At 37.9% G+C, this 17075-nt stretch overlaps 1 protein-coding gene across 2 annotated transcripts in view; it reads left to right on the top strand.

Annotated features, from left to right (window-relative positions):
* The window catches only part of SLF2 (SMC5-SMC6 complex localization factor 2), a 29706-nt gene extending 13179 nt beyond the window's left edge, over positions 1–16527 (top strand). The window contains exons 7-20 of one of the 2 annotated variants that reach the window (XM_082286194.1): positions 328–438; positions 712–879; positions 2823–2925; positions 4337–4412; positions 5685–5826; positions 6267–6372; positions 7001–7177; positions 7742–7839; positions 8517–8604; positions 9098–9229; positions 10064–10141; positions 11742–11828; positions 13197–13265; positions 14413–16527. In XM_082286194.1, coding sequence (XP_082142320.1) covers positions 328–438; positions 712–879; positions 2823–2925; positions 4337–4412; positions 5685–5826; positions 6267–6372; positions 7001–7177; positions 7742–7839; positions 8517–8604; positions 9098–9229; positions 10064–10141; positions 11742–11828; positions 13197–13265; positions 14413–14448 — 1471 coding nt within the window. In that variant the 3' untranslated portion in view covers positions 14449–16527. Of the gene's footprint in view, positions 1–327; positions 439–711; positions 880–2822; positions 2926–4336; positions 4413–5684; positions 5827–6263; positions 6373–7000; positions 7178–7741; positions 7840–8516; positions 8605–9097; positions 9230–10063; positions 10142–11741; positions 11829–13196; positions 13266–14412 lie in introns of both variants that reach the window. The other variant, XM_082286193.1, reaches the window with a different exon arrangement.
* Positions 16528–17075: the final 548 nt, after the last annotated feature.

The following is a 17075-nucleotide window of genomic DNA, read 5'->3' as shown; positions in this document are numbered from 1 at the left end:
GGTGCTTAGAAAAAAATAAACATTTAGCAACAAGATTGAAAGTTTTGTGCAATTACAAAAACTTTGTCAGAAGTTGGTTGAGTGTATTTGTGTCTGACAAACCAGTGATTGATTGTGCTGTTGGAAATTCATTAAGTTTGGGAAACATTCACTTTGTATCTTGGAATAGCAGGATGCTTGGGTTTTACACAGATGCTACATCTTGCGTGCTTTTGCCTTGTGTAACTGGCTTCTGACTCAAGGGTTCACATTCAGAGCTTGGATTTTGTTGATTTTGTTGTAAATATTAAATGGTGATGATATGCTCTGCTGCTGCTGTTATTTCAGGTTAGAGGAAATAGAGAAATGGTTACAGGAAGACATAGAAAGAGAGGGCAATGCTTCAGATGGAGAAAATGAGGACAATGCCAGTGGAGATGGTCTCTCAGAAGAACACAGGTCCTTGCAACTCCAAAACCAATTAAATCTTGTTCTTTGCTTTTCTAGCCTTTTTTCCCCCCATCCTCTCTCTGTTTCCAACAATTGTTAATATGTTTAATGAGAACCATTTTAAAATCTTTTGGGGTTGGGTGGATTTCCTTGGGTGAGACTGTATTCTAACAATTCAGCTTTCATATGAAACTGATGTGTTCATTACCTGCAAATAACTGTCTCAACTGGCAAATAGCTTCTCAGTGTTTGAACTGATAAAAGCAATCTTGAATTTTACAGGGCGTTTATAAAGAGATTTTCAGTAGTAACTTATGTCATACCTGACAACCACCCTGGAGAAGAAATATTTGATTTATCAGCGTCCGGGAAAATCTTCACTCAACATAACCTTGACCTGAGGAATTTTCACCTCATCCCTCAAAATCCTATAGAAAATCTGCTTCTTAAGTACGAATATCCTCTTCGCTTTATTGTGTTTACTTGTACAATATTCTTTTTCATTTTAGTGGTTTTAAGGTACTGTTTTATCTTTGCATCCAAATGAGCTCTGCCTTAGTAAATAGGCAAGACTGACTGCCTTTCCCTGGAATTTTCCTTTCTGGGTTAGCTTTACAGAACAGTAAATTGTAACTTGAAGCTTCCTTCTTTCCTCCTCTGGAGTTGTTGAAAAATCTCTTAAATGACACATGAGGAAAAACAGCTGTTCTGGCCTCTTCCATATTTCTCCCACACTGGGCTATCGTTGATTACCTTACCAGTTTGTGGAAGACAAATGCAGAAGAGACACGTTACAATGAACACAAGTTTAACTAACCCCAGACTAAAAGACCTTTGTGGTTACCTATTTGTGACCTTCTAGTGTTACATTATGTCTGCTTGAAAGACTTTTGGTGCTTCTGTCCTGGATGGGCCTGGGACTTGAGGCTTCATCTAATGAGGATTGCAGAGGGTCAGGATCTCTGACATCAGTTCAGTCACTGAGCCACCAGTGTGTCTGTGTGTACATAAACAACTGCTCAGGCATTTCTGCTCTATATTTATGAGGCTGTTGGACTACAAATAGCTGGACAAATTCTTGCCTAATGCCACAAGTGTAAATCCTGAAAATTTCTGGTTATTTCATTTGGTATTTTGGTACCAGAGGAACTGAGAGAATTCAGTTACTCTTAAAGGGTTTTATGTGCATGTGTATGTGCAATTGTGGGTGTGAAGAGGAGGAGAGTGACTTTTCATCTCTTGAGGAAGTGGTGTTTGTGATACACTCCTTTGGCTTCAGGCCTTTCTATTAATATGTTTTGGAGATCACAAGGATATGAGCTTCAAAAGCATCTTGTAAATCAGTGACTGGAGGAATGAGAATTAAACTAATCATCCCTTGCAGAAGGCAATTATGATTTAATTGCTTATGCATTCTGCCCTGTTGGCACAGCTGGCACGTACTGGCTGCCCAGTTGGCAATTGGAGGCCTTACCAGTCAGGCAGGTACAGGGTATATGTAGGAGTTAGGACACAGATCTCTTGACAGATTTACCTGATTTAGTAGATGGAATAGAGGAGACTAAAGAAGGGTATGTGGGAAACTGGATATTTTTAATTCAGCTGCTTATGACATCCCTAATTTTCTAAAGAAGAGTCACAGAATATCCTGAGTTAGGAGGGACCCACAAGGATCATCAGGTCCAACTCTTAAGTGAATGTTCCATATGGGATTTGAACCCATGATGTTGGTGTTATCAGCACCCTGCTCTGACCAGCTGAGCACATCCCTGTGACTAAAGCTACAATAATTCAGTAATAGCAATGGCACACTTTCTGTTCTTCCAACAGCTGCTGTTTGCACCCCACAAATTTGCACAGTGCAATTAGCCTGTTGGATTTTAATTGTTAGCTTGCTTCCAGATCCTTTATTTAAAAGGGTATTTTAAAATTTTTGAGAACAATGTTTTTTCTCTCTTGTTCTGAAAGTGTTGGTAAAGGTCATTGGACAGTTAAAAATCTTATTTAATAGTCTCACTGAGCATAGCAGCCTGTCTGTGTAGTCAGGCATAGTGGTTCATAGTACAATAGTGTAAATCAATGTTAGTTTGAAACTATTATTCCCTAATAATACAGATGTTTCCAGACTGTATAGTATGGCTTTCTAGAGAGAAAGATAGTTGTTCTACATGACATTTGTAAATTTGATTGCTATTAAAAAATCAAGGTTTGATTACTATGGTATCTTATATAAGTAATAGCATGAGAATAACATCTGTTTTGCATAATCAGATCTTTCTTTGCTGTTGATGATGATCTGAGGGGTGAGAAAGTTCTTATGCTTTTGTGAAAGTGATGATTAAACCACTAACTGATTTTTATCCTCTTTCCTTGCCCCCATTTTTCTCTTACAGTTCTGGTGTAACGCAGCAGCTTTCTTTAGCTGTTAATGGTTTTCTGAGTTCTGCTTACAGTTGCATATTGTGTCCCATACCAATTCTAAAGTGGCTTTTCCAGGTGAGTCTGTGCTATTCATGCAGTTATAATAACTCTGTGTGTTTAATATTTTTCCTGGAAGCCAGTTGAAGAAGTTTGTAATCTGTTCCATTAACAACTTTTAAATGAGATATTATTTTTTTCCCATGGGTTCTGATTTGTTCTTCAGTCTGAAATATTTTGATGGTCACTAAGGGTAAAACAAGAGAGCCTTTTCTGTACCCTCTGAGTGAATGCAAAGCTGCATGTCCATGTTCATAAATGCTACTGCATTGAAAAAGGACGCAGTAGGTGAGGAGAGATACTGTGGGCCAAATTATGAGCAAATGCTAATCTTATTTCCTTCCACCCTTAGAGAAACAATACATGCTGCAGTATGCAAAAGTACCATTTTCTACATATATCATCTTCTAAATCATCAGTGATACCAGCATTATCAGATAATTTTCATTTGGAAAAGGTACCTTATCGCTCAGGAAGAAGCCTGGAGTCATTCTCAAAGGAAGTGTGGTTACTCTCTCCTTTCAAGATGTGTGTGTCAGTGTTTGAATCTCCAGGAATTAACACAGTGCTGTTACTCAGAAAATGCCCCCCTCCAGTTTCCATCTGTTATTATTTGCCACATTCTAACTGCACCTGAAACAAAAAAGAAATCTGGACTGCCTGGGAAATTGCAGCTTCAGTCTATTGGCTGCCTTTTGACATTTGCCAAAACCAAAACATTTTGCTCTTCCATGTCCTTCCCTCCAGCCAGTAAAAAATTGCTTTCCCCCTCTCCATGAGCTCTGGTGTTCCTCTAATAAGGAAGAAGTGTGAGCCAATTCAGATCACTTAGAGAGCAGGAAATTGTCCAGCACCTGGGGGAGAAAAAGAAGTTTTTGTTGAGCCAGTGGAGTGCTCCAAGAAACCTGAACTGTACTTCATAGTCATGTTTTTATAGTTATGTGGAAAAACTAAGTATTCATTGTTTGGGTTTAGTATTGCATATGCCCAACTTGCATGTGACTGGAAAAAGGTGTAGTTAACTCTGTTGCCTCCACTCCTGCTTAGGGAGCTCATTTTGACCACAGATGCAAATGGGTTCCAAAGGGGTACGTGATACTTTCTGTTCTCTTAACCCTCAGAACCTTCTTATAAATCAACATGAGGTTACAGCATTCTAATACTGTAAATAATTGATTTTAAAATATTCATATAATCTTTGCACTGTTTGAAATAATCAATATACACAGTGTTGGTGTATCTTGCTTTAGGGGCTTTGGGGTTAGGTTTTTTTGTTTGTTTGTTTTTTAATCTGTTACTCATTTTAGTCTGCTGAGAAGTTTGGTGTTGTTTTTGTTCTGGTTTGATGTGGGCTTTTTTCCTAATTAAAAGAAAACTGATGCCATCATGCAGCTTGGTTTTTGATGTGTAGCTTCTTCTTTCTTCACAGATGATGTCTATTCATCCTGACTATTGTGTTTCCACCCAGATCTTAGACAGATTGATGGAGATAACACTCAAAAACTGTAAGTATTTGAAAGATGGAAAAGTGACCACCTGAATGAAGGCACTTCTCCTTTCTTCAGTTTATAAAAGTCTTAGTGAGGAAGTAAAAGGTACTAGTTCTGTGGGGTGATTTTGGATTAATTTAGGCTCTTTTCTTACTATTGTAACGCAGAAATGCTGGGCGTTGGTCTTCACTGAGTGTGTGCCAGCTGTACCACAGTACGTGGTCCTGGCACGTACCTCCAGAGCAGTGCCTCCAGTACGGAGTAAACTCACTTCTGGTATTTCACAAATAGAGTTGACCTGAAGAGAAGCCCAGTCTGCTCAAAAGCTTGCCCTCCTTTCCATCTTTTACTTTGGATGATGCAGACATTTGTAGCTTAAGGACTACAAGATGTTTTTCACATTGTCATACCCAGTATGTAGCACTTCGTGATTTACTTTCCAGATAAATGACAAAAGTGAAGTGTATCATACACCTGCACAGAAATGCTTTGAAGGATCTGCTTCAGCCCACAGTGCTGCTAATATCTGTGTTTTGTCTTCTTCCTTTGTCTGCACTCAAATATTTCTCTACTACAAGTTCCTTTGTATGTTCCCCATGTCTTTGTTCAGATCCATGAAAAGTGACATTCATTTAAGGCTACCAGTTAACATTGTTAAAGTAATATGGTTCTCTTGAAGTATTTGCTCAGGCCTGTCCAAATTGTACCCCATATTTTAATTCTTGTTTGAAGTCAGAGCTGATATAAGAGGGAATGTAGCCTCCTTTATTTTGTGCCTTGCTGGCATTAGGCTTGATTCTGAATGAACAGTTCAAGATAATGAATGAGCATTCAAACAATTAAGGCTGGGAGTTCCTTGTTTACCACTTCTATTCCAGAAACCTTGCCTGTTTTCAAATCTTGCTTAGCTTTACTTCCAGTCCCACTCTGATAACACCCTCTTACCTTTACCTACACAGGCAATAATTTATGGGTTCTCTTAGATGAAAATATTGCCTTGTTGCTTGTTATACTGCTTGTGATGAAAGAGAGCTGTGCTGGAAAATGGGTGGAACTTAAAAGTAATGGACCTGTTATGTAGGCAAGATGTTTCCCTAGTGTAAAATACTGTGTTAGACTTTTTTTCCTCCCTCCTTGTTCTGAAAGTAATCTTATTGTTCAATGTACTGACTCCTCTGAGATGAGAGCTGGTAGAATTGATGCAAACGGCTGAGCTTGTTTCCCTTAAAAGGAACTAATGCTAAGAACTAAATTTAAACTAATCCATTCCATGTCTTTTATTTGTAGCTTCCCTCAGTGATGAACAGTTTAAACCATGGATTCCTTCAATAGCTGATATATCAGCTGTTTTTGTCAATATGGGTATTGGGTTCAGATCTCTCTTTCCATTGGAACATCTTCAACCCACCTTTAATGAGCATGATATTTTGTAAGTGTTTTCCTTTTGATATTTATTGCCTAGATCTTGTGAAAGCAAGTCTTGGGCTTAGAATGTAGAATCAGAAGGTTGTTCTGTCCCTTCCCATACTTTTAAAGTTCTTGGCTCAGGTCTTAGTAAGAATTAATAACCCTGGAATTCAAACAATGCCTTCTAGGTAAGGATTCAGCAAACCAGAGCATTGTCCTTTGTCCTGCATCTTCTTAATAAAGGTTTGCAGGAATATTGGCTAAATAGCTGGGCAAAATAATTGGCTACAAATTGAGTTAGATATAAGTGTTAGATGCTGTGTAACTGAGGGTTATTTTGATTTGAAGGCATTTTGAAACATGCAGGGTTTTTTTGTTTTTTCTTCAGTTTGGTATCAATATACCTTTGTGGGCTTTTAAATCGTTCATTTTTTGCTCAGATTGTGTTTCTTCTATTAGAAGTCAGGTGCAAGAAACAGTGAGTCAACAGCAGCCAAGAGAAGACATAGCCTCTGCCAGTCCAGCTTTCCCCAGTCTACTTGAAAACAATTTAATTAATGTGATTAAGGTGAGAAAACTCCAAGGTTTTTGTGGGTTGGGGTTTTTTTTGTGTGTGTTTGTGTTTTCTTTTGAGAGGGAGGATGGGGTTTGCAATCTAGTTCTGAGCATGTGTTTGAGTAGATGCTATCCTGAGGCTTCAGCTTCACACTCAGCAGAGTTTATTGCAGACATTTTGCTAATTTCAGTTTCTTGACTTCCATTGGCTTCACTCACAACTGCAGAGTTTTGCTGCCTCCCTTTTCCAGCTGTGGCACTTTATAGAATATCTTGGCTCCCTCACATAGAAGAAACTATCCACTGATTTAAGTTTTCAGTATTACTGGAGTATTTAGAAAATCTTTTGGCCTTTCCTTCAATTAAAGGAGGATTATCTGTGTAGTAGAGAAAGATCTTTCCTGCTCCTGTAGTGTCTGGGGAATATTGTCATTGCTCAAAAAAAAAAGTCTCCAGCAGGTATTAAAAAAAAAAATGGTGCTGTTACTGGGAGATGGGGACATGTTAGTACACAAGTGTTGCCAAAACAGTATGTCATTTGAGGTATATTTTAATGTGAATGTGGAAAACTTAAGTTGTCATCATGCTTCAAAATAAGCTAAAATAATTCTGGGTTTTAATGCTTTGTATTTCTTTTAAAGTTTCTAGGTTTTTGTATGTCAGTAATTCAAGATGGATATACTGATCGAGAAATGTGGCTGCTGCTTATATTGCTATTTAAAATAAGTTTGGAGAAACAGTTAAAACAAGTTCCTCTGATAGATTTTCAGTGCCTTTTTGTAAAGCTTCTGATGAATATAAAAGACTGGGAGGCAAAGGTAACTTCACAAATTTATTGCACTAGTTTTGTGAAACTGCAACTTCTGTTTTGAAGTTTTCTTTTTTTTATTTTTCTTTTTTGACATGTCAGAAAAGTACTGGCTGAAAATGTAATACAGAATTTTCAATAATAGTAGGTATAATAATATGAAAAATTCAAAGCTTTGTGTTTGTGTGAGATTTAGGAAGTGGGTGGGTATACTGAGAGGGTTTTTGTTGCGTAACATTAAGTTGCCTGTCCTCTTCTAAAAGAGTTTGTTTATCTTAAGTGTGCTGAAATAGCTGTATGTTTAAAATGGTAGTTTGAAAGAAGAAATTATTGCACTATGCTGGTAAGATGTCATTAAAAACATTCTGATCTCAACTACCCTAGTTTAAATAGTATTTAGCAGACTCACCTTCAGGTGCAATGCAGAAATTTCTTTATGTACCTCATCTCCTGTTAGATCAGTTCCTTTTATCACTTATGTTTCCTGTGTTTCTGGGGTGTAGGTATGTGCTCCTTTGCAAATAAAGCAAACAGCCATTCTCCAGTTTCAGGATGTTTTGTTGTTCTTTTAAAGATGCCTGAGCTGTGCCTGGCAGTGAGTGAGCTCTCCAGTAATCACCACAACCTCCTGTGGCTTGTTCAGCTCGTGCCCAGCTGGATCGAGCGTGGAAGGTAACGACACTGCAGCATCAGAAATATGTGGGGTCATTAACAGCTGGTTTATTTGTATAAGCCCAAAGTCTAAAAAATGCAGTATTTATTACATGGCACCTAAAAAAAAAAAGGCATTTGTGTTTTCTCATATGTTACAGATGTATGTGCAATTCTTGGTGTGCATGTATAGCTTCCTGATCGCCTCTGCTGAGAAAAAGCGTTGTTAAATCTTTTATGTAGTTTCTGGGCTATGGATTCTTGGTACCCTGTAGCAAAGAAAGGCTTAGCTTCAGGTTCTGACATCCATTGCTCTAATTCTTGTCTGAATGACCAAAATTTAAGTTTTCTTTGGGTGATTCATGTCTGCTTCTAAGCATCATTCTGAGTTCTGTATCTTTGAAATGAATAAATTACAATGTAACTGAGCAAGGAGAATTAGTTGGTCATTAACTTCAGGCTTGGAGACGAGTATATAGCCTTGTTTACTTGTGCAGAAGCTGAGCTGCAATGAGATTAAGGGTACTTCTGTTTTACTAGCCTACTTACTGGTTTATATAGCACCTATATTCAGAAAATCCTGTTTAATAGTTGCATGCCAGTTTGTCTAGGGAAGCCATGCATAGCCTCGCATACTTTATAGAAACTGTGGATTTGAGAAATTCTATGGGACATAATTTTTTAAAATTGTTTTTCAGGGAAGTAAGAAGACGTCTTAGCCTAGTGATAATTGCAAAACTTCTTCATAAAAAGCATGTAGAAATACCTGATGACAGTGACAAGCAGGTACTGCTTACCCGTGTTTTCTTTGTATAATTTGGAAGTTTAGAAAACATATATATTGTATGTTTTGTGTTTTATGTTTTAATATTGTAAGCCTATTTTCAAGAACCTTGCAAAATGACCAATCAATAATTTTGTTTAGATTAGTATTAAAAGTATATTTGCCCTTGCGTGTAATCTGCATGTTCTGCAGCTTCTAAGTGCTTGTTTATGTGTCTAAACGTTAATTTTAGTCATTGGAAAGAGGTCTACACTTCGTCTTCCTTTTGTATTCATGTGGAGACAACCTTTACATAGGTTTGATCTTTTATTGAGGCAGTGTATGAACACTGAAGACTGTGAATAATCAAAAATTACTCAAAGCATGAAAACCTCCTTGTTAATTAAAAATCCTTTTTCTGTCCTTGTCTTAGACAACTAATATTGTAGTGACACTCAGTTTCCAATTTGCTGTTGTCAGTAAATCAGTCCAATTTGTTAATGCTTGTATCTGTAGATGTTTCTTCTGCATCACTTTCTGGTGTGTATGAAACCTTCTTATCTACTGAAGAAGATGAGAGAGATGAGAGAGGGACTGAAGGAGCAGAAAGATGATGAAAACCACCCTCATGCAGAACTAGAACACAAGGTATATAGCCAATAGTACCTTTCTGCTTTTGTTTTTTTATGCATCTTTTATATATTTTATATATTTATATACTTATATATTTCATGCAGCTTGGGGAATGTTTCTTTTACTTTTTAACTGTGGACAGTTCTGGGTGTGGAATTGTAAATCCACTGTTTTGTTACTGTTCATCTTTAAAATATTATTATTTTTGGTTATAGTCATGGAGGAAGCAGAGAAATAGCCTGTGGTGGAGGAACTTGTATTGGGCTGTTTTGTAAACAGGGAAATGGTCAGATTTTCTGAGTCATGAGGATGTCTTGAGTCCCAACTTCTGTAATCAGAGGACGATCTTCCCTCCCTTGTGATGTAAACAGTGAAAAGTGTTTGGTGCTGAGCCAAACCTTCACCTGCAGGCTTCAGTAAAAGATTTATGAATCTTTTGTTAATCTCTTCTCTCAAACAAGTGTTAGAAAGGTTTAGTATTTCCATCCATCTGAAAATTGAATATTGGTTTGGTTATTTGAGTGGTTATCATGGAATCTCTCAGCAAGTGTTTTGATCTGGAGGTAGATGATGGGAAAATAAAGCCAACTGCTGAATTTAGTTTTCAGTTATTAAAACCACAGAAAACTTTATGGGCTACTTAGGTTATTTAAAACAATATAATAGCGTTTTAAAATGTTTCTAATGTGTGACTATACTGTTTCAAATTATTTAGGCAGATAAATTGATAAACTTGTCCATTGGCGTGGCTGTTGGAGGATTCATTCCAGAAAGCAGACATGGTGCTGTTTCTAGATGTGAAGAGTTATAATGGTGCTTTGACTGCTAAAGCTTTTGATTTCTCTCCAGGTATACTACCTAATCTATGTCCTCCTTCATCTAGTCAGTGAAGCCAGTTTTCTTGATGTTGTAAATTCCAGTCAAAGGGTAAGTAACTTTAGTGGCTAGATCTTTAGGTTTTAAAGTATTGTTTATCATGCACATTCAGGCTGTTTTGGTAAGAGCTATCATGTGATAGAAGATCACCAGTGCATAATAGCATTGGGGGAAACTTTTCTTCTGGGGCAGGGTAAATGCAGAAGAGCTTCCCTGTTTACTTCCTGTGTTTACTGCAGAGAAAAACCTCTTCTGTTTTTCTGTAAACAGAGCTGCCTTCAAACATTAAGCTGTGGATGAGCTTGCATTTGCTGTGTTAATCTTTCTCAGAAAGTATCTGGAGATAAACACAATGCAGAAATTCTTAGTCAAATGATCCTATCAACTTTGGAAGTAGGATTGAGATTTTTCAGTCTAGGAGAAAACCACTTTAAAAACATCCAGTAAAATATTTTCAAGCACATTACAGTTTCCAGTGCTGGATTGCAGGAAGTGAAAGCAAGGACTGTAGCTCCTCTCTGTAGTGGTAGCTCCTTTGTGCCATTTGATGTGAACATCTTATGAGTAATACTTTCTGCTTAGCCTTGCAGTATTCCTGTTCAGATTTCTGTGATCATTTGCTGGGAGTTGCTGCTGCAAGGTGTTTGTGTAAACCTTCTGCCCTGTGGAATCACTCTTAGCTTTTAAGAAATCTGTCCTAAGAACTGTTTGAGAGATATAAAGCAAATATGTTTGGTTACATTTGGAGGGTTTAAAGTGTCTCAGTTTACAACTTAGATTTCTGGAGAACTTGATTTTTTTTTTTTAATGTCTCAATCTCTTAATGAAGAAAAATTCTGTTATTCACTTACCTGTTAGCCATCAAGTGATAAGAGGGGTGTGGCATAATATTGTGCAAGCTAGACTGGTGTAAAATCAATCTTAACTATTTAATTTCTGGCCCCCTTCCAGTTAGAGGGGGTAAATTGTGGTGGCCTTGAGACACCAGCAAATGTTTATAAATAGAATTTCAGCATGTCTCACCTGTTCTGCAGAGCAGAGCCTCTTGACAGCTGCTCAGTGATAGACTGAAAACAGGAATTTTATGAAGAAATTAACAGAATGTGAAAGACCTTGGGAGTCATTATCAGGAGATTATGAAGTGCAAAACTGCTTTATTAAAGTATGAGAAATTTAGAGAGAAATAAAAGATCAGCACATAAACCTTGGATATATTTTACCTGCTCAGCCAATTCCTACAAAAGAAATTACCCAAGTCATCATTACTGAAAAGATTATTTTTAGCTATTGTAGCTTCAGAACGTTTTTTGCTGATAAAAAATGTGAGTGGCACTGCACTGTGTTTGCTACTTTGGGGACAGAAAGGATTTGCAAATTAGTTAGTAGGAACTTTAGAATTTGTGTTGTATAGCTCTGCTATACTTTGAAGCTGCTTTTAAAAACTCAGATCTGGTTTACCAGGAGCATGCCAGCAACAGATAGAGGATCTTACAATGTGATCTTGTTTCCTTTCTTTTCCCTTTCTTTACTATGTATTTCTGAGAAAAAATCAAAATGAAGCATGTAATTTTAAAATTGCTATAATATTTGAATAAAGCTTGTAGTTTTGACATGGAGGATTTAATAGCTGTACACTTTTGTCTTTATTTAGCAACACTTACTGAAGCTTTGTCGTGCCTTAGATAAGCACGTAAAAGGTGATATTAGGGAAGATGCAAGGCTGTTTTATCGGTCGAAGGTAAGATGCAAAACTTGACTTTTCTGTTTTGTTTTGGGGTGGTTTAGTGTTTGTGGTACGTGTTGTTCCCTCATCCCAGCCCTGGAAATTCTAGGAGTTCCTCATGGGTTTGGGGTTTTTTTCCTGTCTGCATCATGTCTTTGCATGGGGATAAATACATACCCATTTTAATTCACTGAAAATTCTCCTTTTGCTAACAACAGGACTCTTTAACAGCTGTAAAATGTGACTGGTCTCCCTTTTAGCCAGGCATCTCAACTTCTAGGCCCACAGAATTGCTCTCTTTCTCTTTGTGGCAGTCACTGACAGCTGACTCCAGTTGTAAGAGCAGGCCCTACATGCAGGGTCCGATACAGAGGACTGAAAAAGTTGCCTGTCTTGCATGAGTCTCCATTTTATTTTCCAAATGAATGAGTTAATTAAAAATGCTCTGGATTTAAGCCGACAGTGTATGTGATCTAGCATCAAGCTTGGACACTTGCCTTTTGTTTGCTTTGTGATGTGGGCCTTACTATTGGTAGTCCTAATTTTGTGACCTTCATGCTTTACATGCTGTTGTAACAAACCAAGTCAGCTCAGTGACAAAGTGACCAGCCCCAACTTTGAAAAGCCTTGGCTTCTTCAGCTTTAAATCAGACATTTGCACTTGTGTGCTTACTTGCCTCTCAAAAACATTGTTCTTTTCTTACTCAGCCAGATTAGTGGAGCACGGATGCTTTTAACAAGTTAATTACTCATGCCTTGGATTGTTGTATCTCTGGTCACTTTCACTTCAGTTTCTATTTGCCTTTGCATTGAAAGGAGAAAATCTTACTCTGGTTTTCTCCATTGCTTCATTGTGTAATACAGCAATAACTTCTAGAGGATGCCACTGTGCTGGGTTTTAACACAGCATATGAAGCAAATCTCAGTGTGAATGGCTTGGATTAAACACCTGCTTGTGATTGGTTATGAAAAAGCACAGGTTTATGTACAAGGAATTGGTTTCAGAAGCAGCCAGTGCTGCATTGTTGGCTTTTGTGGCTGCAGTTGCACCTTTAAGATATAAACAGACTTGTGTGACAAACCTCATGACCCAGGGATGAGGTGGTGTTTGGAGGCCAGAGGTTTGCATAGTGATTCCAAACATTTAACCTAGGGAGTCATGTGCCTCTAATGTGTTTGTGGAGTGCATGACTTTAAATTCAGAGTCACGAGTTACAGGGATCTGAAGTTGATGTGATGATACTTAGTGACAACAAAATTGTTCCTTTCCAGTAAACCTTGTAGGTTGGGTTATCTGGGGTTTTATGAGTTTAAAGCTGGGGGGGGGGTATGATTTTGCCTTTTTAAACATAAATGGCTAAAGTAATCAGTGTGAATTTGCAGGTAAAAGGCTTGGCTGCTAGGATATATGGCAAATGGCAGGATGTGATACAAACCACTCGGCTTACTCAGGTACTGTAATGAAACCATTTTCTCTCTTCTCACATTGTGGGGTGCATGTAACTCATTTTTTAGCACTTGAAAATAGCATATTCTTTTCAAGAAATTTTCTTCATAAATGGTGTGGCTGTGAAATACACTTAGATGTATTGGAATGGATTTTAATTAAAATTCTTACTTTGCTGGCTTCATTAAAACCAAGATCTCCTCTCCATCCTTAAAAGTGCTGGTTTTGTGAAGGTGTGTGTCATACACTGAAATCCCAGTTTGAGTCAAGTCACAGGGCCTCTCTCTGATTACAGCTATTAGCAGATGCTTCCAAAAGGACGTTGGGGCAGGAATGCAGTGAGGCACTTCCTGCTGTGGTCTGGCACCATGTAGCTTTGAGACTTCTTGAGTCCAGGGCTTTATTCACGTATTATTAAGGGCTCTTGACAACTCCTCCCCATTTGAATGTGTCAAATTTCATGCCATGATTAGGCAAAGCCTCTCGTGTTTGTAGAAGTACACAGTAGTAAATAATGCCATGATATGCCTCAGAAATATTTGCCTTTGTGACATCTAGCTGGCCTTGGTGGAATAGGTGGATAATTTCTGTGATACCCAAAGTTCAGAGTTGTTTCTTCCAACCTGGTAAGGTTTCTGTTGTAATGTGATCAGACCAACTGTTTGAATCCTGTTTTGGAACATAAAGCTCTCTCTCTTGGAAAAGCTTAGCTTTCCAGTAATGCAGAGTATCATTTACATAAAATTTAAGTTATACATATATGCCTAGTATGGATGGCAGTTAAAAACTCTGTAATTAACCATTTATAAAGACTATTAATCTCTCCCAACCACGTGCAAAAAAAAAAAAAGTTGTGTGTAGTGTGTGTGAGATTTCATGTTCTAGAGCGGGGAGCAACACATGTAACACATGGCTGCAGAATCTGCTTAGCAATTAATGAAAGTTGATAATGAGGTAGCTCTTTCAGAGTTGTTTTTTCCGAGATGTTTGGGGTTGATTCACATAAGGGAAACTGGCAAATGTTTCAGAATAAAATTCCAGGGACCTTTTCCAGCACTTTGAGGTGCTCCCAAGCTAAGCACTTGCCTCCTCTACTCAGTTCTTCTGACACTGGATTTCTGACTTGTGTACTAATTTGTTTTTACTCTTTAGGGAAAACTGCATGACTTCTGGGAGCCAGATTCATGAAATCTTGCCTAGTTAAGGGAAAATAACAGAGAAACTGAAATCAAAGAAGATGTAGAATGAATGGAACTTCACCTTGCTTGGAACAGAAGAAATCAGTCACCTGAGTTAGAACTTGAGCTTGATTCAGACAAGTACTAGACACATGAGGATGTGATTTGACTAACATTGGTTTTTACTACAAATGCTCCACCTCTGAAAAATTGAAGTGGATAAACTGAAAAAACTCCAGCTGTTCCTATAGCCCTATCAGAATTGGGTATAAATATTTTACCATATTGAAAGCTGGGGGAAGTTTTCTTGTGTTCCTTGCTAATCACAAGACATATTTGAAAACAGTATGTATTCATTTTCTTGCCAGGACATACCTGCAAGCATTGTTTTAGGTTGGCTGGGGAAGAACTGCCCTGTGACATGACATGCGAGTTCAGAAACAATGTTAGACCTCCCCTGTTGTGAGCAGGCGAGGAAGTGGTTCAGATCTGGGCTGAATCATGGTAATCTGCAAAGCAGAATTGGTATGAACATCCAGTGTCTCTTAAAAATACAAAATAAACAGTTGCACTTTCTTTAAATGGAGAAAATACTAATCCTAAAATATCATCTCCGTGGAGATTTGAGAAAAGCATTTGGCTCACCTGTGTAAAGACTGTGAAAGCCATATGAAGACTGAATTCCTTGGTGTGAAGTCCTGCTGCACACACAATATGTGCCCAAAGCTCCAGGAGCTGTTTTTGGAATAATCAGAGGAAGGTGTGATCTCCTTTTGTGCTATCTGTGCAAATGCTGTCACTTCAATCTTACACTGTGGTTTGTCTGTAGGATGGGTGTATATAGGAAGAGAAAGTTAAGGTATTGGATAGCAGCACCAATGGGGATTCCCATAATAAGTAAGATTTTTTAATAACATCAATATGTGTGTTTTATAATACTGTTCTGTTTTAATTCTTGTAGATTACCCTGTCTTGTATGATAAGAATGTAAAATAAGGCTTAAAAAACCTGCCACCCACAAAACCTTCAAATTTAATTATGTATATTACATATAAAAGAACTGCTGTAGAATGGACACATCTTAGAGGAAATCTGTGACATCTGCAAATTCGTACTAAATGTATTTTTTCTTTTCAAGTGTTAACATCGTTATGTCAATGCCATCTTTTGCTGTCTTTGATAGCTCATCTGCCTTCCCTCTCGTAACAGTTGCTTACTCTGTCGAATATATTGTATGTAGTTTTATTAATGGATTTTTTTTCACTAATATTGTATAAAGGTTAAAAAAATGCAGAATGTTTACTGTATTTAATGTGTATATATTTTCTTACCGTGTAAAGTTGATATTGCTGGCATGTATATTTTGAGGAAGGGGAGGGGTTTAGATGAACAGCTTTTGTACTGCAGTTCAAAGCATATTGAAACTGCTGAGGTTTGGGGTTTTTTTCCACACAAAATAACCACTTTTATATTTACTTTTATTTAAAAGAACAATGGAAAAATAAAACCAGACACGCCTTTCTAGTTAAATGTCCCTGGACAAAATGGGCTCTGTTTCACACCAGAAAAAATGGCTGCAGGTCCTATTTTGTTCTTGTGGTACATGTTAAAATTCTTGGGTTCACAGCTGATTAGCTCACTATAGATGGAGACAGTCTTGAAATCATTCTCAGCTCAGCCAGTCCTGTGTTTCCATGCTTACTGCCCATGTATACATTTTAGCGCTTTCCCTCTCTCCCCCACTCCTGCTTTGTCTGGACTTCTCTTCCATCTGTTTTGTAGCTGAAGTCTAGATGTGGGTTGAATTTGATGCTCATCAGAATCCTTACACAGGTGATCACTACAGGGCCTTTCCAAAGGGCTCCTGGCACTGAAATAGTAAACCTGCTGCCCTTGTGTTTTGCCAACTCATTTGCTGTCCCTCAGCCAGGACTTACATGCATTGGAAAAGGTTGTTTGCACACTAAAGGTCTTAACTGCTTTGGGTGTCTTCAGAGAAGCATTTTGCACTGAGGTCTATCTTTTGATACTATGTTGGCTGTATTAAGAGCCAGATTATCACATTTCATGTGGAAGTAGGTGCACTTTATTGCAGTAATAACAGAAAAAATTAAAGTCTGATTATAAAATATGTATTTGTAGCCCCTTGCCTTTTTCTTTTTTTTCTTTTTTCTTTTTTCTTTTTTTTTTTAAATTTTCTATGGCGTAAAATAACCCAAACACTTCTTGTTTAAAAGTTGAAGAAATCTGCCAGCAAAACTATTTGTGCATCTCATATTCTCACTGTTCCTGTTGTGGAACTTGGTAATGGATGGGGATTTCAGAAGTGATTAATGACTTGCAGGTAGGTCTGGCTGAAGGTCAGGAGGACACTTCATTGATGCAGTGGCTGCAGGAACTCTCTGAAACCCCCAAAGCTGATGATTGAGTTGAGAATGTCTTTGGAAAAGCAGGTGACTGGAACACCTGAAGTGTGTGGTTATTATTGGTGGAGCATCTGGTTAGATTGCTGCAAAGGCATTTTAGAGGCAGCAGTTCAGTGAAAAAAGACTTTTAATACTGAGGGATGGATGCTGCAGTGCTGGTTTTCTGAGCACAGAAAGCCAGATCTGTCTCCATTAGAGGTGCCTGTGCTCA

Source organism: Coloeus monedula (genome assembly GCF_965178545.1).
Source record: "Coloeus monedula genome assembly, chromosome: 8".
Classification (NCBI taxonomy): Eukaryota; Metazoa; Chordata; class Aves; order Passeriformes; family Corvidae; genus Coloeus; species Coloeus monedula.
This window is presented reverse-complemented; position numbering and strand designations above follow the sequence as displayed.